Source organism: Thamnophis sirtalis, unplaced genomic scaffold, assembly GCF_051295495.1.
Source record: "Thamnophis sirtalis isolate CommonGarterSnake01/CBP01778 unplaced genomic scaffold, rThaSir2_p1.2 scaffold_8, whole genome shotgun sequence".
NCBI lineage: Eukaryota > Metazoa > Chordata > Lepidosauria > Squamata > Natricidae > Thamnophis > Thamnophis sirtalis.
The window spans coordinates 14,853,632-14,876,655 of record NW_028261388.1 but is presented as its reverse complement, the minus strand read 5'-3'; the positions used below and the strand labels follow the sequence as shown (position 1 = coordinate 14,876,655).

The window sequence follows — 23,024 nt, the reverse complement described above, 5'->3', positions numbered from 1 at the left end:
GCATCCAGGCCCTGAGTTGGAATTCTCATTCAATTATCTCATTGTCTGATGAGGAACTGCTAGTTTAGTCTCCAACTTCTTCGATGTCAATTTTTTTTTGGTACATTGTGAACCTGCTTGCAGTGGGAATATAGAAACTAATTTTCTTCACTGCATTCTTTCATCACAACACTTTTTTATTTTAGAAAAAGTTGTATTATTTTAGCAGTCAAACTATTTGTATTCAACCAGACCAGGCTGAAACTTACTTAATTATTTAAAGCATGTATATCTTGCTCTTCAGTCTGGAAAGCTCTTTAGAGTGACTTACAGTATAACAACAACAACAACAACAATATGATCTCACTATTTGGAAATTTTAAATTTATCAGACTTGAACATTCTGATTCTACAAAAAACCACCCTACTTGGAACAGCTTATATCCTCCGACGTTACCTTAATAGTTCCTAGGTTCTTGGTTAGGACTCGAGCTGTTAAGCTACCAACCAACCCCAAAGGCTGTGAATCTCACCAAAGATTAACATAATAATAATAATAATAATAATAATAATAATAATAATAATAATCTGATTTTCGGTGACTTTTTCAGGTTGATGTTCCCACCAGTTTGTTGCTGCTTTAAGTGCAAAAATTATAATAATAAAACAGCAACAAACTGGTGGGAACATCAGCCTGAAAAAGTCACCGAAAATCAGATGGTCAAGATCTTGTGCGATTTTCGCATACAAACAGACAAAATACTGGTGCATAATACACCAGACATCACACTGGTTGAGAAAAACAAGGTCACAATCATAGACATCGCAATACCAGGTGATAGCAGGGTCAATGAGAAGGAATGTGAAAAAAATCGCAAAATACCAGGACTTAAAAATCAAAATTCAACGACTATGGCACAAACCAGCAGTGGTAATTCCAGTGGTAATCGGCACACTGGGTGCTATTCCAAAAGCACTGGAATTACATTTAAAACAGTTAAAAATTGACAAAATCACCATCAGTCAAATGCAAAAAGCCGCACTGCTTGGATCTGCACGCATATTACGAAAATACGTTACGATGTCCTAGGCCTCTGGGTGGGGCCCGACTAGTAATCAATGCCAAATCCGGCGAAACAACTGGCCGCTGTGATACAATTGTATAATAATACAATCTCTTTCCCTCAGTCTCCTGATTTAAAATGACACCATGTTGAAGGAACAGAACAGGAAAAGAAAGCTTCAGTTATTTTCCTTGAGACTAAAGTATTATTGCTCTCCAAACACTGTAATAGCATAATTGTTTCTCAAAACTGTATCATAGGAGAAGGATGAACAGGAAATAATAATAATCCCAGGATTAGATAAGTGGACAAAAATGCCAAATGCAGTCTAAACATCTAAACATACTTAAACACCACCGGCACTGACAAATTTACCATCAGTCAATTGCAAAAGACAGCTTTAATGGGAACAGCTTACATCCTGCCACGATACCTGTAACACCACCCAACTTAAACATCTACCTATCGCACAGGTCCTTGGGAAGGACTTGATTGGAGGACAAAAATGCCAATGCAATCCAAACATCTGGCTGACTGTGTGACCAACCATGATAACGACAACAACAATAATTGTTGATAAGAAAGACAAAAGAATATGGATTATGGACGTGGAAGTACCCATAGATAGTGGAATAAAAGAGAAAAAACTGGAGAAAACAACAAAATATAAAGACCCACAAACAACTGTAGCAAAAGAAAGCTAAGATACCACCAATAGTAATAGGTGCTTTTGCTGCAAGCCAAAATAACTGGAGCACCACATGATCACCATCGGCATTGACAAATTCACCATCAGTCAATTGCAAATGGCAGCTTTACTTGGAACAGCTTCCATCCTGTGACAATATCTGTAACACCATCAAACATCCATATCTGCCCATCAAAGGTCCTTGAGAAGGACTGGATAGTTATAAAAATGCCAAATCCAGTTTGAACATCTGACTGACTGTGTGACGAACCATAAGAATGCAACAGCAAGCTAAATAGCATGATAGGCAGGTACTATATGGCATTATGTTTATAGGGATGTTTCAGGAATTGCAACAAGATCCTATAGCTTGAAGGTCTGGGAGATTCTGAAATGCCGTGGAAATGTGAGGTTGTGATAATTCAAGATATAGATATAGAGCCAAATCAACAGAACAACAAACAGATCCGTTTCTTCCTGTGCCAAATACAATAGCAAAAGCAGAAGGAATGCAGTGCTGGGCGGAAGAGGGGAGGTGGCGAGCAAAGAAGTCTTCATTAATATCTTAAAAACATCAAGAATTTGCTCCTCCATCTTCTTTGATGTGATGCAGATTGTTGCAAAGAGGCCAAGGAGCACTTGAAAAAATATTGCTAAATACTATTCAGAATGGATAAGGCTGAACCAAGAGGGAGCTGGGCCCTAAAAGCAGACAACACAGTAATCCATGATTTCAACATTACCAGCTGGGTTCCAGCTAACCACATTGACCAAATAAGGAAAGTGCCTTCGTGCCTGGAATCCTTTCCCAGTTAGCTCACTCTACTCCCCCCCCTCCCGCCTTACAGTTGGGGAATATAAAAGATAGAGGTCATTCTCCCACCCCCCCATACTTTCTAGCTCAGATAAATTTGATTGCCAGGCTACCCAATGCATATTGGGACTTGCTAACGGCAGGGGAAGGCAAGAGATTCAATGACATTAACAGAAATGTATCATATACCCTGTTTTCCTGAAAATAAGACCTCCCTAGATAATAATCCCAATTGGGCTTTTGAGCGCATGCGCTCAAATAAGCCCTCCCCGAAAATATTGCAACATACCAGCAGCCATGAGGTGACCACGCTTGCCACCTCCTGCACCTCAAAAATTGTAAGACCTTCCTGAAAATAAGACCAAGCTCTTATTTCTGGGGTCAAAAGAAAATAAGACCCTGTCTTATTTTGGGGGAAGCATAGAACTACTATTCTTCACATATTTTGAATTAGTTTCCAGCCAGAATGAGCAAAAGATGAAGATCTGAAAATTGGAATACAGATACTTACAAGCATTCATTAAATGACCGTTCCTAGTTACAAAGGCACTAAAAATAGGACTTATGACTGTTTTTCACACTTACGACCATTGCAACATCCCCTTAGTCACAGGATCAATATCCAGACACTTGGCAACTGGCATGTATTTATGACATGGGATCATGGGATCTACTTTTATGACCTTCTGATAAGCAAAGTCAAGGGGGAGTCAGATTCACTTTATAATTGTGTTACTAACTGAACAACTGCAGTGATTCATTTAACAACCGTGGAAAGAAAGGTCATAAAATAGGTCAAAACTTGCTTAACTGTCCTGCTTAACAACAACAAAAATGGGATTCAATTGTGGTTGCAAGTGGAAAATAAAAATAGGTTTTTAAAAAGAGACTGGACAGCCACTCGTCTGAAATGTTATAGGGTCTCCTGCTTGAATAGGGGGGTGGACTAGAACAGTGGTCCCCAACCCCCGGTCCGCGGACCGGTGCCGGGCCGTGGAGTACCTGGCACCGGGCCGCGCAGCCGGAGAAAAAGCGGCTCAGTCGTCTCCGAGTTGCCCAGGGAGGGGCGGCGCGCCCGGGATGGAGACGGCGCTTCCCCGCCCGGCCTTGGCTTGTGAGAAGGAACGGCGGGAGAGGTAGAGAGAGAGAGAGAGAGAGAGAACGTCGGGCAGCCGAGGGCGGGGGGGGTCTTTTGAGGGGAGATGGGGGTGCGCGATTTTGGCGCGCGTGCGCCCTCCGCGGGCGTGGGTGGGGGGCTGAGAGGAGTCTAACGGTAGCGCAGGAAAGGGGAGGGTATGAGCGCCGCCTGAGGTGGTGAGGGGCAGTCGCCAGATTCAGGCCGCCGCTGCCGCTATTGCAGCGCACGGTGGAAAAGCGGCGGTCTTGCCCACCCCTTCCCTGCCTCCCGCCCGCTCCAGTTGCCGCAGCCAGGGGTGGGGGCTCGGTGCCTGAAGTCTCTTCCCTCTCTTCCAAAATTTTGCCAACGGGCATCGGTGAAGCGCGCTCTTTCTCTTCCACACAAAACACATTTCCTTTCCCCCCACGCGTAGTTATTGGCGATATGGACTCTTGGAGGCTGCGCTCCCGGGTCGCGTTTCCTTTTTGCAGCCCACGAGACTGCCTGGTTCTGAGCCTCAAAAAACGAGAGTTCTCTTAAGGCTGCAAAAAAGGAATATACTTTGGTCCTTGAAGCGCTTTTCCTGTTATTTGGACATTATATATATACGTACGTACATACGTACGGTATGTACGTACGTATATATATATATATATATTAGTAGTCCATAATATAGTGATGATTTAAAAAAAAATTAGTTGAGCACATGGAATCTTTTTTCTTTTAGTATATTTTGGAGGTGGGGGCCCACTTTGTTATTTAAGATAGTATCTCCTTTTATATATGATAGTGAAGATACCTAATACTCCCACCCCCTATTTCCCCCACGACAACCTTGTGAGGTGGGGGGGCTTAGATAGAGTGAATGGGCTAAAGTTACCCAGCCAGATCAGTATCAAACATTGATACTAGGCCCTAGTATGGCATGTTTAATACAATAAAATAAAAGTTGTTTAATCAAAACAATCTGATATATAAACAATCAATGTGTCGTTGCGAACAACGCCCCCCCCACCCCTGCGCGCACTCAGCGGGCCACGGTAAAATTATCAAAGGCTGACTGGTCCGCGGCGATAAAAAGGTTGGGGACCACTGGACTAGAAGACCTCCAAGGTCCCTTCCAGCTCTATTCTGTATTTCAGTCTTTGGCAATTTCAAGACAGGAAATCATTAGCTAGCTTAGACTTAATACTTAAGATCGGAAGCTTGGTTAATCATAAACACAACTAATATTTATTCTCTTTATCTTCCCCATATTTATAAATTTAATAACTCTCGCAAATCATTTTCAAGTTACATAAGACCCCCAACATTACAAAATCTCCCTATCCTATTTATTCTCTCCGTTCTAGTCCTACACACAGACCAGATCATCTCAGTTAGCTGAAGGAAGAAGATGCCAGCATATACTACACATGACTAGCTAAAGGGAGAGTAAGCTATGTTAAAAATAGAAGCCTAATCTCTTTTACATCTTACTGCAGTTTATAATAAATCTTAAAGATATGAGTAGTGTTAAACCATTAGTTCTCAGAGCCATAAATTTCTTTAGCATATGACATATCAGTAAGAGATAGGATAACAGTTAATGCAATACTATTTTTTTTAATTCTCATTACAACTGAAACCCTCCAAAAGCATGCTATTGTCACTGTGAGCAATGACTTGTCAAGCACGATAACTGAATAACTAGGCAACAGAAATGTATCAATGTTGGCTGATTATTAGTATTGCTATCGTTATGAGGGTTTTTTCATTTTTTATTTTGCAGCTATTGTAATTTTTATGACATTAGCCACTAGAAGTCTGTACTGATTAGAAGATCACATACGAAAACCAATCAATCAACAAACAGCTTCTTAGAACAAGAATGCATAAAGTCTCCAACCTTGGCAATTTTACTACTTGTGGACTTCAATTCCCAGAATTCCTCCATGCTGGCTGAAGAATTCTGGGAGTTGAAGTCAAGAAGTTGTCAAGTTCCCAAGATGGAGTCTCTTGTGTCCCCCCCCACCACCCTAAAGTCATTAATCCAAGAGAATGTGCATACTTTGACTTTGAATTTAAGAGATGTAGTAGTGATGCAACAATAAAGTAAAAACAGTAGTATTCCTTAACAAAAACAGTAGTATTTCTTAACAACTCACCTTTGCTGCACCTATTTGCTCTTTACGAAATTTCTCAAGCGGTGCTATTAAAACATCGTCCGCATTCTGGATCTGAAATACCAAACCAAAAAATAAATAAATCATTATTTCAATGGTAGGTATATAATAATAATTCAAAATAATAATATTTTAAAGTAGTTCAGTAGTTTTTACATTTAAAACACTAATTCCAGAAATGGTCAAATAATCAAGTTAACCCCAGTGACCCTATTAAATGAAACACTTTCAGGGGTGCCTGATAAGTACAGAAATCACAATCTAACTAAGAAACATTTTTATATAAATCTCAATCCCCGCTTACTATGGACACACAAAAGTTCCAATTTAATTATAACCCTAGTAGGATGAAGTATGCTTCTCTCTACAAACTCTTCAAGACACTTGTCAGTGGTATTAATAATTATATTCAACATTTCAATTGTTGCTTGCTATATAGCAGTGATGGCTAACCTTTTTGTTGTTGTGTGTCGAAAGTGTCCGTGCACATGCGCTCGCACCCATAATGCAATATGCGCACATCGCCCTGTCCCCCTGGACATGTGTGCATGACACCCCCCCCCGGTGCTCCCCCATGCAAGCGTGCACAACCCTGCATTCCCCCCGCCCCCCTGCACATGCGTGTGCGAACCTTTGCACCCTGTTTTGGGCCTAGTAGGCCTCCTAGGAGCAAAAAAGGGCCGCGAGAGATACACCAAGCCCCTGTGCTCCCCCACATGCGCATGCACACCCCATCCCTTCCATGTATGCACATGCATCTCCCGCATGTGCCCTGGCCCCATGCATGCACAGCAGACCCCAAAACCAGCTGGCCGGCAGGAGACGCGCGTGCATGCACGATGGAGCTGCGCGGGGGGACAGTTCATGTTCCTGCAGAGAGGGCTCTACGTGCCACCTGTGACCCACGTGCCATAGCTTTGCCATCACAGCTATATAGTATCATGGTTGTTTAAAAACAATTGCAGCCAGCACAATTATTTCAACTGCATCTACATAGATACCCACTATAGCAGCGCTTCCCAAACCTTAGTGAATATTCCAAATATCCGAACCAACTTGGAGTTAGGGCAGCAACCGGAACTACTGGTACCGTTACCCAGGTTTGCTATTGCTAAGTTAAGCAATCATATGATATCCTACTTTACGATCAGTTGACAACAATCTCAGCGCCAATTGTTGTCATAATCTGAGAACGATTTGTTTGTGCACCCAAGAATTCATTACACAAATGACAAGAATTGCATATTGTATATTATATAAATCATGATGACACTGGCATGAATTATATTTGAATATCATTATGCATGTCACAGAGGCTGGCATTGCAGATCTAAGCACCATCTCTACAACATAATGACCTATACCTATAAGGACTTAATCTCATTCATTCATTCATTCATTCATTCATTCATTCATTCATTCATTCATTCATTCATTCCATTTGTACTCTGCCACAATCCCACAAGACCACATTTAACTTCCAAAGAAGTGGATTTCTTGAATAGGAAACATACATCACCGATTTCTTAAAATACTTTCAGTGGCATGACTAAATAAGTATTTGCTTTTAAAATATTATGACTGCTTCTACTATATTTATTACCAGTAAACCTTTTGAATGGAGTCTTAATCATCCCATCTGTCCCCAACTTCTATATTTATACAGCTGAGACTTTTTTCTTAAAAAAAAAAATGCTTATGAATATTTAAAGAGAAAAACATTGTAAAACGAAGCTCCCTGGGCTGCAGTTATTTCACAGTAATTAGACTTTAGTGTTTGAACATTGATGCATTTCATGTATTTCAGTGCTAAGTGTAGGATATTAGGGCAAGAAAATTGCCTGAAGCAGAGTTTTATATAATCATGTAGACATCATAAATATCACTCATATTTGGAAGATAAACACTTGGCAAGCCAAATGAGCAAAGACCATAAACACTGAGGATGCTTAAGATGTCCTAATGATGCAAGGGGGAAATTCCTAAGATTAAAGTACTGTTCTTAAATGCAATATATAAAATTTATATGTATGGAAATAAAAATCAGTTTGGATTATAGGACATAACTGAGTCTTCTTTGCCAATAGGTGTTCCGGATTTGTTTAGGAATTATCTGCTAGACTTAATATAAAGGCATTACGTTCCCAGCTGGAGAGACCAAATCCTCACAGGGCTTAAGGAACTTATTTCAAAATATTTGCAATCCTCCTATTATCTGTTCCCAAAGAAAATGCAAACATGTCTCTGCTACTTCATCAAAAAGTGTGTTTTTAAGGCCCTAAGCCACAAACTGGTAGCTTGCCTAAAGCTAAATATTTCAAGCAGTTAAATTTATTTTTGAGTGCAAGTGAACATTGGAGAGAGCTACCTAGCTTGCAATTTCACAAAATGTCAAAGAGATGCTAAAAAGACAAACTGTTAAATATCTTTACTTAATATGAAAACAATTTCATTAATACACACACACACATTCCACGTTACTTGTCTCTGGAACTGTTTAGAGTAAAAATCTTCAACCTTGGCAACTTAAGGAGCTGTGGACTTCAACTCCCAGAATTCTGGGAATTGAACTGAATCTGGGAATTGAATCTGGGAATTCAATTCTGGGAATTGAAATCCACAAGTCTTAAAGTTGCCAAGGTTGGAGACTCTTAGTTTAGAAGACTGCTAGCTGTGGTAGCGACCATGCCCTGCTATATTTCTGTGCTGGGCAGAGAAAATGGGAGATACATCTACTAATTACTGTCTTCAGATGTGTAGTTCTTCCATCATTCGTTCACTCACCTCTGTACAATTCTTGATCATCCAACGATATCTTGCTTATCTTTAAAGGCAACACAACTATTTTATAAGCACAGATTCTTTTAGATTCTTGGTGTTCTCTGAGCTTGGATCTTTTCCTGCAGATGTTTCATTACCAGGCCAGGCAATCATATCACTGCACTTGTAGCTTGGCAACGAAACATCTGCCAAAAAAACAACCACGTCTCAGAGGACCAAAGATCGAGAAACAAACTATTGAGCTACCTATGTTCTCTATTACTGGTTCTCATTTACCTAAGGTTCTCCATTATAGACTCATTATAATGTAGACTAACTTGCTGTTGTATTAAAAATATTTAGGCCAGTAATAACATCTGACCCCACTTTCTCCGTTATAACTGAACATTTCTACCTCTTTGTAACAATAGTCAATTTGTTTTTAGCATACAGGTAGTCCTCGACTTACAACAGTTTGCTTAGTGACCCTTTCAAAGTTACAACGGGATTGAAAAAAAGTGACTTATGACCGTTTTTCACACGTGACCATTGCAGCATCCCCATGATTTACATTCGGATGCTTGATAACTGACTCATATTTATGACGGTTGCAGTATGCTGGGGAGATGCGAACTCCTTCTGCAACCTTCTGACTAGCAAAGTCAATGGGGAAACCAGAGTCACTTAACAACCATATATATACGGACTTCAAAACTGCAGCGATTCACTAAACAATTGTGGCGAGAAAGGTTGTAAAACGGTGCAAAACTCACTTAACAAATTTCTCTCTTTAGCAACATAAATTTTGGGATCAATTGTGGTCATGAGTTGAGGACTACCTGTGGTGATATCCACTCACAGTATTGGTTACATGAAGGCTGTTACCAATGAATTGCAAGAATAATTTAAGCCTTAAACTGCAGCATTTGTCTACAAAGCTGAATGTGGCGTTTCTTGCAGAATGAAGACTAAAAGGGATAGGGGAGGTTATTAGAAATAAATTAAAACATCATGGTGAATTCAAGTATCTCTTATCAATGAATCCAGATGTATCCAAATCATTTACATTTAAATAAGTAAATAAAAGTCAGTTCCTTTATTAAGTCATCGTAAAAAGGGAAACATATACACAAACAACAGGGAGAGAAAGAAACACACATAACTTTTGCGGTCACCCAAAACCATGCTCTCAGGAATTGTAAAGAAATGCCTGTAATAAGTTCCTTATGTTGTCATTCCACGCTTTTTTTTTATAGGTTCAAGCATTGCCACAAGCTACACAAACCAAATATCTTCAACGTGTATATACCAAACAATTAAAACAAAAGAAAAATGTAATCATAACTGTCTTCCTTGTGAGGTCTCCACCCCAGTGGAAACGCTAATTGAATTTTAAAAGCAGTACTTTAAAAAAAACAAAAAACGTAAGCAGTCTTGAGAGAAACAAAAAGCATGGTATGGATTTTCTCTTTCATCATCGATAAAGAAGTTCATGAAAGCGGAACCGTGCTATGAAACTGAACAGGCAGTTTTCAAAGTGCAGAAACTGCCATATGGCTGTACCCTTCTCGAAGAGTTGAGCCAACTGGTTTCTCCCTTGGTAATGACACACCATCATGTGGTCTGAGGGTTTTCCCCATTTGTGGAAACCTGTTCTGACCGAGGCTTCCCAAGAGCATGAGGCAAACTCCTGGTCCCGACAAAAACCCCTTTTATTAATTTCCTGTGAATTCTGCTCATTCATATCCAGCGAAGTCTTTCCAGAGAGGATTTAGTCACAGACCTTATCTGGCTTGGAGAGCTGCCAGGCGGATACTTGCAAAACATCTCGGAGAGTCACAAACCAATTAAGCAAACTAATGGATTCCTGCAAACTCCACTCCCCTTTTGCTCCTCCTTTGTGTCCTCTGGGAAGAGCCATTCATCATCCACCTGTGGTCTTATTCCCAAATTGACCCCTGTTCTTTAGCTGTTCCCTTTGTCTGACAACTCTGCGCATGCGCATCCTGGGAACAGGCTTGAGCTGTTCGCCTGCCTCACTAATGTCTGACTCTGAAGGTAGCTGATAACTGGCATATGGCTCTGGCCACTTCTCTCCCTCTGACACAGAGCCCTCATCAGAGCCTTCCTCAGACTCCAGGACTGGCCCATGTTCCTCCCTAACCTCCTCACTGTCTGAATCTGCTGGTGGGCCACAATAAAACTATTGTCTCTCTGTGGGTTCCTCATGGAACTTGGAGTTTCCTAATAAATTAGGCCTGTTAAACTGGTGGCCTGTAGGCTGGATATGTCAGGTGCAGGCCACTCCCACCCCGGCTCCACAAAGGCAAAAAACATTGTTACCCATATAAGAGCCGAGGTGGCGCAGTGGTTAGGGTGAAGTACTGCAGGCCACTTCAGCTGACTGTTATCTGCAGTTCAGCGGTTCTAATCTCACCGGCTCAAGGTTGACTCAGCCTTCCATCCTTCCGAGGTGGGTGAAATGAGAACCCAGACTGTGGGGGCGATATGCTGACTCTGTAAACCGCTTAGAGAGGGCTGAAAGCCCTATGAAGCGGTATATAAGTCTAACTGCTATTGCTATTGCTATGATCTGGCCCGTGATGTGATTGAGTTTGACACCTGTGTAATAGATTATAGGTAGTGCTCGAATAACAACCACAATGTCAGGGTTCCAAGTAATACCCCCAATGAAAGAAGACTCCAAGGCTAAAGATTCTCAAAGTTCTATTTTATTAGAGATGTCATACTGGCACCTCTGGGAAAACCCGAATCTGAAAGCTTCGGGGTTTTTCTCACCCAAAAGAAAGCCCAAGTCCCTGCCCCAGGACCCACATGTTCATCCCATGGTCCAATCAATGCACCTCCTAACTGGAGATGCTTCCCAATCACACTCCTCCAGGTGCAGGGCAGAGTGGCCTTGACTCTTGGAGAAAGGCATGTTATTTTGACTATATAACTCCCCAGCTCCCTACAATCCCACCTCCCAGCACTAAATGTGGCAGGCCTGAGATCCAAAGCCCAAAAATGGCCTCCAGGCCTGACACACAATTCAACCCAGGCAGCTGTTAAATGAGTCGTGGCCCATATTACAACAATTTTTGCCATGCGTGTTAAGTGAATCACTACAGTTGTTAAAGTTAAACATGCACTCGCTAAGCGAATCTGGGTTCCCTCATTGACTTTGCTTGTCAGAAACTAGGAAGGAGAACTGCAGGTGACAATTCCAAGATGCTGCAACCATCGGCAGTTTCCAAGCACCTGAAGTTTGATCACGTGACTGTGAGGAATGCCGCAGTGGAGCAGTCCCTCTGTGAGGTAGTTGGGTGGTTTATAAATATGAAATATAAATAAATAAATGGTCATAAGTGTGAGAACATCCTGGCCATAATCTATGGGACCCGGATTGTTGTTGGGGGCAATATGCTGACTCTGTAAACAGCTTAGAGAGGGCTGAAAGCCCTATGAAGCGGTATATAAGTCTAACTGCTATTGCTATTGCTATTTCAATTTCTCCCTTCAGGATACCACTATAGAGCATTGTATGCCAAAGCAAGCAGGCTTTTTGTTCCCTGTGCCATCTGCCAACTCGCAAAGTATCCCTGACCTGCTCTCGAGTTGCCATATGCAAGGTGGGAGGGGAGAAACTGACGGAGCAGCACGCCTGCCACAACCAGAAGCACATTCCACGCATATCTTTCTCAATGTTGTTTCCCAGGTTACCAGCAATAGCCAGAGGGGCATGATCTCTACAGCCCCCAAAAGTGCTCCATTGGAGAATGTGATTTATGGCACGCCCTGGGGGGGGGGGGGAAGGAGGGGAAACAGGGTCATAATTGGGCTGTAAATTACGTGGGGCCAGAGTTGGCTTCACTTGGGTATGTGCCACAGCAGTGTTTCATTTCTCATCTTTCCTACTATCTTCTCTTACTGGTTTCTTATGATTTATCCATTGTTGTTTGTAACTTATGATCAATGATTGCAACTATGATTCTGACCTATTACTTGCTGTTTATATGTACACTGTGGAGCTTACGCACTGGAGACAAATTCCTTGTGTGTCTGATCACACTTGGCCAATAAAGAATTCTATTCTATAAATCACTTTTTTTCAGTGGAGTTGCAACCACGCGGGATTTGTGCTTAGCTTCACTTCCCAACCTCTAGCTCAATAGTTTCCAAACTTGCCAACTTCAAGACTTGTGGACTTCAACTTCCAGAATTTCTCAGCCAGCCATGCTGACTGAGGAATTCTGGGAACTGAAGTCCACAAATCTGGCTGAGCAATTCTGAGAGTTGAAGTCCAGAAGTCTTAAAGTTGCCAAGGCTGGAGACCCCTGCTCTAGCTCAAGGGAGCAGCAACTCCCATCCCCTTTCTCACAGAGGCTGTACAATACAAACTTTGAGCTGTTATTTAAAAGTACATGGCTGTAAAACTGGACTGCCATGCCGTCCTTACCAGCTTTCAGAGGGAATTTAGGCACAGGTTTTGGTAACCAGTCAGGCCTTCCCACTGATCAAGAGTTCAAGGTTTCTGCAAAGCAAACATACCGAGCTGTTGTGGCTCAATAGCGGCTGGCTGAGCTGCTGGTGGAATCTGACAGCGATGAACACTATGGGATTGCCCTGGAGGCTGAGGAAGACTCTGGGGGGTGTTCGGAGTCAGAGCAGGGACTAGAGAGGCCTGTTGGCCACCAGATGGCATCTGAGTCAGTGAGCGTTGAGGAAGAACAGTGGGAGGCTGTCCCTGACGTACATATGCGTAGGGCTGAGAGGAGGAGGGAGCAGCTTTGGAAAAAGGCGCACAGAAGGAAATAGGAACAGGTGGCTACTGATTGGCCCCTCCCGGAGAGCTTATAGGTGGGGTGATGGGAGGGGAATTTTGCAGGAAACAACAGTTTACTAATCCAGGCATAGTGAAAGATTGGGAGAATTTCGTGAGTTCAAGCCTTGTTTTCATAGAGATAATTTTCTGGACTCCCAGCCAAGGGGTTGCTTATCTCCCTCCTTAGTTGTGGCAGACAGCCAAGTCTGCATCCGTACATATTGTAGAGTCTTGGGACAGAACGCCGAGCATATGCTGAAAACTCAAGGAGGACTTTGTTGAGTAGAGTTTTATCAATTCACTTCTCCAACGTTGGGTAGGTTTGAAGGCCCTTTTTCAGGGAATCCTCAATTTACAGCTATAACTGAGCTTACAATTTCAATTGTTAAGTCACAACAATCATAAAATGGGTCATTATGGGAAGAAGCCCAATTTTGCCAACATTTTTGCAGCAATTGTAAAGTCGACATAAAATGGATGCCACAGTCATTAAGCTAATCCATTATTCGCTATGGGGCAGTTTTTGCCAAAAACTGGAAGCAATCGTTGGTCTCCAGCAAAAATGTCATAAATTGCAGTCATATGACTGTGAGGCACTGCAAAAACATGGTCACCTGACCAGGGCAGGGAAAGAAAACTTGCAGATATTAGCACTCCGAATCTGGGTCTTAAGTTCCACTTTCAAAATATGTCATAATTTCAAGTGGTTACTAATTGAACACACTATTATTCCGGGAGCTATTGTTGCTTAGTGGGAGAGTCATCAACCATGTTATGATTTTTGCATTGTCTCACTGATAAGTTGGAGGATTCACTGACTGGCTCATGATTGTCCCTATTTGTTGACAGCATTTTGAAGTCAACGGGAAGGAAGACATTAACACACCGGTTTGCAAAAATGCTTTCGATAGACTTGGTAAAGGTGGTTTCCACGTGGAAATGCCAATATTATGTATCCTTCTTCAACCTAGTGCAGAGATGGTGAACCTTTTCGGCACTGAGAGCCTAAAAGGGAGTACTTCGCGTGTGCGCTCATCTGGGCCGCAACCAGGAAGAGGAGCTGCCCGGGGGGCATGTGTGCACTGGAAAATATACTTCTGGTTTCTGGTGCGAAGATGCACGCCAGCCAGCAAGTCTTCCGGTTACTGCCACGCATGCTCACATGCCAATCAGCTGGCTGGCACACATGCTCATGCTGGAAAATGGAAAACTAGCTTTTCTGGCACTGCCGCAAGGACAAAGGCCAGCCGATCGGTATGTGCGCATGCATGCTAGAAACCCAGAAGAGGAACAGGTGACGCTGCGCATGCCAGGCAACATGGCTCCGTGTGCCACTTTGAGCATGCATGCCATAGATTCGGCATCACTGACCTAGTGCCTTCCAACGCATTGATGCAACTTCCCCGCTTCAAATTATAATGGCTCGGAGGGCACAATATTATTACCCAGGCTGGATCCTGAAACCATAATAATAGCCCAATACAGATGGAAGGCAGCATATTGGACAAAGGGAGGAATTTCAATAACAGTAACATTATTTTGTAAAGAAACGAGTAAGAAATTATTTTTGATCCATTTTATCGATCAGTTTAGTTTTTGTTTAGGAATTATAATTTTAAGAAGAAAGAAGGTAGTGATACGATCCTCAGATCTGAATGCCGTACAATGGTTAAGATGCCGCCTTTAATCCTGTTTAGTTCTTTTTTCTTTTAAAATCAGTCACTGACCATTTTCTTGACAGATGCATAATAGACAAAAATTGCAAACACTGTTCCATCCAGAAGATCCTCACAGTCAAGGGGGCGGGGGAGAACCTAAGGCCAGGGTCACTTTGAAATTTTGTTTTGATCCAGCAGAGCAGTGATTTTATCTTCTTTAAAACTGGATCATTTTGTTCCCGAACTGTTTTGAGCTTGTCTTTCTTCTCTCTCATGAGCCAAGGTGGCGCAGTGGTTAAAAGCAGCACTGCAGGCTACTGCTAGATCAGCAGGTCAGCGGTTCAAATCTCACCGGCTCAGGGTTGACTCAGCCTTCCATCCTTCCGAGGTGGGTAAAATGAGGACCCAGATTGTTGGGGGCAATATGCTGACTCTCTGTAAACCGCTTAGAGAGGCCTGAAAGGCCTATGAAGCGGTATATAAGTCTACTGCTATTGCTATTGCTCTCTCTCAATTTGGGAAGTGGGGAAAAAAAGGGAATAGAGAGTTGAATTAAAGGGAGATGTCCACTATCCTGCTCCATTTGCAATCAGGATGAATAAGCTGGAGTAATGGGTAAATAAATTAACTTTACTTGGAAGCAATTGTCCAAAGTGATTATGGGATACCTACCTTTTGAAAGTGTCCAAATAGCAATAGCACTTAGACTTATATACTGTATCATACTGCTTTACAGCCAGGGGTGGGTTTCATAAATTTCAGCAATGGGTTCTCTGCCTGGTTGCTGGGCGGGCGTGACCTAGTCGGCCTCCTGCACCACAGTGGCGGTGGGGAGGGGGGTGTTCACCTTACCCAGGCTCCAGAGGCTTTCCTTGTGCCTCTGGGAGGGTGAAAACTGCCTCCCCTGGGCTCTGGAGGTCTTCCGGGAGACCCGTTTCCCCCACTTCCCAAGCTGTCGTGCAAGCCCTGAACTTACCTTGCATTCAAATCGGGCTGCATGGAGACTCCTGGAAGGGGTGGGCTGGGTGGGAGAAGCAGGCCAGGATGGAAGGGGTCAGCGATGGGTGGGATGCGGAACCGGCCATAACGTTAGCTACAGGTTCTCCCGAACCTGGACGAACCCGTAGCAGCCCACCCGTTTACAGCCTCTCTAAGCAGTTTACAGTCCGCATATTGCCCCACAACAATCTAGGTCTTCACTTTACCAACTTTGGAAGGATGGAAGGTTGAATCAACCTTGAGCCAGTGGGAATCGAACTCCTGGAGTGACCAGGGAGTTATCCTGCAATACTAAGCACTATTCTAACCACTGTGCCACCACAGCTCTGAGCAATGTTTTTCAACCTTGGCAACTTTTAAGATGTGTGGACTTCAGTTCATCAATTCAGGGCTGGCTGGGGCTTTTGGGAGTTAAAGTCCGTATATCTTAAAGTTGCTAAGGTTGAGAGACACTGGCCCATACTACAGGTGCTTTTATGTGGCTTCTTGTTCCAACTAGGAATTTGGACTTATTGGTTCCTTCTTATACTACAATTCTGTTTTCTACGTTCCACCACAAAATAGATTCCAATGATCTCATTGTGCGGAAATCTTGTGTAATACAAATTTCTCCCTTTAAAAAATATGTCAGTAGAAAAACGAGTTCATATTTACGGTCCCTACACAGAGCGCCACTGACCCATGAAATAACTGTTTGGTGGCTTATGAAACAAGAGCAGAAAGCATGCAAGCGTATCTGTTGTACCGAAAGAATATAATTGGAAGCGATGGCTTCAACGGGATTTCATGAATGAACATGTCCAGGCATCCAGCCAAATCAGCACTGCTGTTTGTAATGGTACCATGCCCAGCAGCCTTGAACTTGAGACTACTGTGCAATTCTGGATTCAGTAAACCCAGTGCAAAGGTTTACCCACACGAGCCATAAATATAAACCCTAGATATAGAGAATGTTCAAGGCAAATGAGATATATATTTTAGCTTGGAGCTTCCTTCTCTCCTCAAAACGGATGAGAGTATGTACAAAGTCTTCATAGCCATAACAAAGAGGCCTATAAAGTTCAAGAGTTGAGTGAACCAGGAATTTACTAGGACTAACAAAAACAGGCCTAAGGTGGAGGGGGGGGAGGAGAGGAGGAGAGAAAGAAGGAGTGGAAAGAGGAGAGAGGAGAAGGAGAGAGGTAGGGGAAGTAGAGAAGGGTGACAAGAGGGGAGAAAGGAGATAGGGAGGGAGAAGAAAGTGATGGATAAGGTACAAATATGGTATATGGAGAGCAGAAGAGCCAATAATTGATTTTGGGAGTTGGTGGCAAGGCGAATTGATGTAAACATTTAACAATACAATACGATGTTGGCTATGTAATAGTGTCAGCGAGAAAGTGTGGCAGGCCAAAATTCTAAAAGGAATATAATTGCAGGTCTGACAAATAATATACATGTGGTTATATGTTATGAAAATGAAAAAAATAAAAAAAACTTTATTAATAAATAAAATAAATAAATAAAAAATCAGCCCTAAGGAGCGCTGAAGCTTTGGGTTCCGTCTAAAATCTTCATCAAGCAGGTTTTTAGAACAAATCAAATAGAAAAGGAATAACAAAGTCTAATAACGAAACCAGATGTTTCAGCCTTAAAGTTTACAGTCCCAAGATGGGAAATATACACTGATAGACTAGTAGGTATTATCTGAGGCAGATTGTAGCCTTAGGCAAATCTTCATCTCATCTTCCGTTCAGATCAAGCTTCCAGGGTTATTATCAGGATTGTATTAAGATAAATTACATGAAGAACTTTGGTATGTTTCAAAGTACGGGCTTGAAGTCCCAAAGACCATCAATCGCTTTTCAAGGGCAACAAGAATTTGTGGTAAAAAAAATAAAAGGGAAAAGAGGAATGAATTATCTTTTTGAACAAGAAAGAGCAAGTGATTTTAGAATTCTACCGTACAATCAGGTTGCACTTTGGCTGAACTTGGCTGAGCGGTATTCCCTCTCCCACTCCCACACAGCGGGTTCTTCAAGGCAAAGAAGACAAAGCTGTTTGGTATACCGTGAAAAAAGGAGACAGTTTTTAACGTCCAAAGGAAGCTCCGTTCAGCTGCTTTAGTGAGATATCTGGGGTTTCGTTTTATATGAGGTTGTGTTGTTTCTCAAGCAAAGTATAGATTAGATTAGATTAGATTAGATTAGATAAGTTTATTTATAGGCCGCCCTTTTCCCTGAGGGGACTCAGGGCGGCTTACAACTTATGGGGTAGGGAATACACACAATGACATATAAAACAATACATAATTAAAAATAGAAGCAACATTCATCATTCGGGTGGGGACGGATTATAATCTTTAACCCCAGGCCTGACGGGATAGCCAGATCTTGAGGGCTGTGCGGAAGGTCTGGAGGGTGGTGAGGGTACGAATCTCCACGGGGAGATCGTTCCAAAGGGTCGGAGCTACTACTGAAAAGGCTCTCCTCCGCGTAGTTGCCAGTCGACACTGACTGGCGGATGGAACTCGGAGGAGGCCTAATCTGTGTGATCTAATAGGTCGCGAGGAGGTAATTGGCAGGAGGCGGTCTCTCAAGTATAGATTTTCTAAGGCAGGGGTGTCAAACTCAAGGCTCACGGGCTGCATCTGGCCCATGGGGTGCTTAAATCTGGCCCATGGGGTCAGCATGGAAATATCAAAGGATAGGCCTGTGGTGCCTCTGCACACACCCCCCATGGCCCATTTTAGGCTCCATGGCCTCCTGCAGCACTCTGCCGGCCAAAAATAGGCTGCACAGAGGCCTTGCAGGGCCCGTTTCTGGCCGTCAAAGCACTGCTGGGGAGGTGAAAATGGGCTGCGCAGTCACCTCATAGCGCCCCTGTGTGGCCAGCAGAGTGCTGCAGAAGGCCTCTGTCCCGTCTTCCAAGACCACTGGCCCACCGAGAACTACAATGCTGATCTGACCCTCGAACAAATTCAGTTTGACACCCCTGTTCTAAGGCATATCATACCTTGAAAAATTATTTCTGGTAGTAAATATACAAGGGTTTCTGAGTTAAGAATAAGTACCGTATTTTTCAGAGTATAAATGCACCTTTCCCTCCCCTAAAAGAGCATGGAAATGTTGGGGTGACCTATACACCGAATACAGCCATTTTTGGCTTCCCGAAGCCCTACCCCTGCATTCCATTTTTGTGAAAAATGGGCTGTTTTTCACCGAAACGGGGGTCTTTTTGCTTTCCCCCACCCCCCAGAAGCACTCTGCAGGCTTCAGCAAGACTGGGGAAGGGAAAATGCCCCCGTTTTGGTGAAAAACGGGGGCGCTTATGCCTTCCCTCAGCCCTGCTGAAGCCTACAGAGTGCTCCTTGGGGGCGGGGAGGACAAGAACTTTTTTTCTTACTTACCTCTTCAAAATCTTGGTGCGTCTTATACACCGGTGCATCTTATAGTCTGAAAAATACGGTAATTTAAAAAACACATTCCTCCACTCACAGTATCAGGTAGATTCCCTTGTGCTTTGTTTTTGTGTATGTGTCAATAATCATCGTCAGAAGTAGTCAGAAAAAATGCACCTTTCTCCTCCTGTTTTCCCTACAACAACTCTGTGAGGTAGGTTGGGCTGAGTGTGAGTGATTGACCCAAATTCACCCAGGTGGCTTTCATGGCTATGACAAGACTTGAACTCACCATCTCCCGCTTGCTACCCTACTGCCTTAATCACTAGACCAAACCGGCTCTCATTTATTTTATTTATAGCCAGTCCTCATAATTTCTCACAATCTTCCTATATCTTCAGAAATTTACAACAATTTCTAGCATCCCCAGCAAATTTAACAAATATTAAGTACAAATTTTGAGTTGAAGACTCAAAATATATGGAGAACAAAGGATTGATCAGTTCAGAATTGGGTTCATTAGTATTCTACATGATTCGCAGGAATTGTGAAATGGGATATTTCGTGTCATTGTCAAAGCCAGAAGTCCTTAGACAGGAACTGTTTTACAGTAATATATTCTGGGGGGAAAGAACAACCAAACACTTAAGAGTGTGATGCAGGCATATCTGGCAGACTCTCCATCACGAAATAAATTAGCAAATTCTTGTGCGAGCAACTGAAGAGAGGAAAATTCCAACAATTCCCAAATGGAATTTTACACAAAGCTCAGTCTTGTTCTTAGTGGGTCAATGACAGCTCTGTTCTGGATTTCAACTTCTTGGGTTAAAAGCAAGTGCAATTTTTATTAGAGATTGTTAAAAAGCAGGCCATCGCAACTCTGAAATTATCTCAAGAAACGTCTGCCTTGTGCTTCTGTCCAATATGCTTTTTCTATTTAAGATGTATTTGTCTAGCTTCTTCTAAATGACCTTGGGTTGCTAGATGCAAGGGCTTTGGAAAAATATCATACATAATGGTAGACAATACAACCGTCTAAGTTCTAAGACCCTATCAGCAAGTCTGTGGTAAATGAATGCATTCAATATGCTATTTTTCTCTCAACACTTAGGCAGTTGTGCTTTGTTTCACTGAGCTGATTGCTTTTTAAGGTCCTTGTTTACTCTAGCTAAAGGCTTCCATGAAATCTGGCACGGTGCTCCATGACGTTTCTGGAAGACTGTGCTGATTGGTAATTATTGGAGTTGCAGTCAAAGATAGCATGAGGATGCCAAACGGCAAAGGCTAGTCTGTAGTATCGCAAAAACAAGTTGTTCTTATAATTAAAATTGTTTTGTGGTTAATTAAATAAAGATATGTTCTAATAAGTGGTCATTATTTTGCCAGGTTAGAAAAATTCTTAACTGGTCAAGCGTTGATCTACAAAGCCTTCATTCTTTGAACAAGTTGATTATTTTTGAATCAAAGCCACATTTTCTTAACTTCGGTGTTTCACTGTTTTTATTACCAGCATATACCTCCTCAATAGCAATAGTACTTAGACTTATATACCACTTCATAGTGCTTTACAGCCCTGTCTAAGTGTTTTACAGAGTCAGCATATTGCCTCCAACACAATCTAGGTCCTTATTTTACCAAATTCAGAAGGATGGAAGGCTGAGTCAACCATGAGCTGCTCAGAATCGAACTCCTGGATTGAGCAGTGAGTTAGTCCTGCAGTACTATATTTGCATTCTAACCATTGCATCACTAAGGGTCATATGTCCATGTTGCTAGAAATTCACAGGATGTGGCCATTCATCCATCCTTCCATTCATCCATCCTTCCATCCATCCATCCATCCATCCATCCATCCATCCATCCATCCATCCATCCATCCATCCATGACCTGCGTGAAAAGCCAAGTGTTTAAAAATTGCTTAAAGGGGATCAGGGTCAAAACACAGAATACGGTGCAGCACAGCAGTTTCCATACGCATATCGTGTTTGTTTAAGCGCAACGAATATGGCAATATTAAAGACAGTGTGTCTTTAAAGTCATGAGCAAACCCAGCAGACCATTAGAATTATTATTTTTTACCAAACTCTGACAGTTCATAATAAAATACACATTCTAAAAGCAAAAGTCTTCTGCTTTTCTTCTAGTGGCACAACTATTATTTTAAAGAGAAAAAAATTAAAGCTTTCCTGCTGCTTTTGCGCTGTAACTGTTCTTTCTTTCTTTAGTGGGTATTTTAATGCCTTCAACATCTCATTTTCATCTTTCTTTTATTGTTATTGTGGACAGTGTTGTTTTAAGTCACCTACCAAGATTGCTTCAGATATTTTAATAGAGTAACAGAGTTGGAAGGGACCTTGGAGGCCTTCCAGTCCAATTGCCTGCTCAAGCAGGAAACCCTATACATGGGATGGCGAACCTATGGCACGCGTGCTGGAAGTGACACACAGAGCCATCTCTCTGGGCACAGCAGCCGTCGTCCCAGTTCAGCTCCGCCACACATGCGTGCCTGCCTCCCACCGGCCAGCTAGTCTTTGGATCTCTGCTGCGCATGCACAGGGAGCAAGGCATGTGCAAGAGGGTCATGCGGGCATGCGCAGGGGGTAGGGTGTGTGCAGGGGGGTCATGTGCACATGCGTGGGGGGGCGGGCGCAGGTACATGCATTGCATTTTGGGAGTTCTGGCACGTGTGCACGCTTGTGTGCTTTGGGCACTCCAACCGGAAAAGGTTAGCCGTCACTGCCCTATACCATTTCAGACAAATGGCTATCCAAACTCTTCTTAAAGACTTCCAGTGTTGGAGCATTCTCAACTTCTGGAGGCCAGTTGTTCCACTGATTAACTGTTCTAACTGTCAGGAAATTTCTCCTTAGTTCTAAGTTGCTTTTCTCCTTGATTAGTTTCCACCCATTGCTTCTTGTTCTGCCCTCGGGTGCTTTGGAGAATAGCTTGACTCCCTCTTCTTTGTGGCAACCCCTGAGATATTGGAAGACTGCTATCATGTCTCCCCTGGTCCTTCTTTTCATTGAACTAGACATACCAAATTCCTACAACTGTTCCTCATATGTTTTAACATTCAATCTCCTAATATCATTAGAGTCTATGAATTCCAACCAGCATGACCAATGGTCAAGAATGATGGGTACCTGTGTCTACCCAAGCCACTCAGCAGAGATTCCCCATTTCTTCACATCCTCTGTCTTCCCCTCATCCTACTGATTATCCTTTTGCTTTAAAAAACCATGAAAGGCTGATAGCCAAATGGAAGAATGCTAAGATAGAGAAAATCAATTTCTCTTAGGTAATTTTTAAAGCCTATTAAAACCTCTACTTCTAAAAAAAAAGTCAATAAGAGGAAACAGCATCTGCAAATAGGAATGCATTGGGATGGAGAAAGTAATATGAATAATTGTAAGCATTTTGCCATTAGCCTCCACAAAGAAAGCAAAAGGAAACTCTACAGATGGCGAAGAAAAGTGAAGTTTGGTCTTTAACAGCAATATTAATATTTTGCAAGTTAAAAGGGGGTTTCATGTGACATTCAATTTCCGTTCTATCGCCAGACACTTTTTTTCCCC

General features: G+C 42.5%; 1 protein-coding gene across 1 annotated transcript in view; it reads right to left on the bottom strand.

Moving 5' to 3' along the window:
- ARHGAP42 (Rho GTPase activating protein 42) overlaps positions 1–23,024 on the bottom strand; it is a 182,179-nt gene that overhangs the window by 86,402 nt on the left and 72,753 nt on the right. The window contains exon 4 of the mRNA XM_087721121.1: positions 5,810–5,881. Coding sequence (XP_087577247.1) covers positions 5,810–5,881 — 72 coding nt within the window. The remainder of the gene's footprint in view (positions 1–5,809; positions 5,882–23,024) is intronic.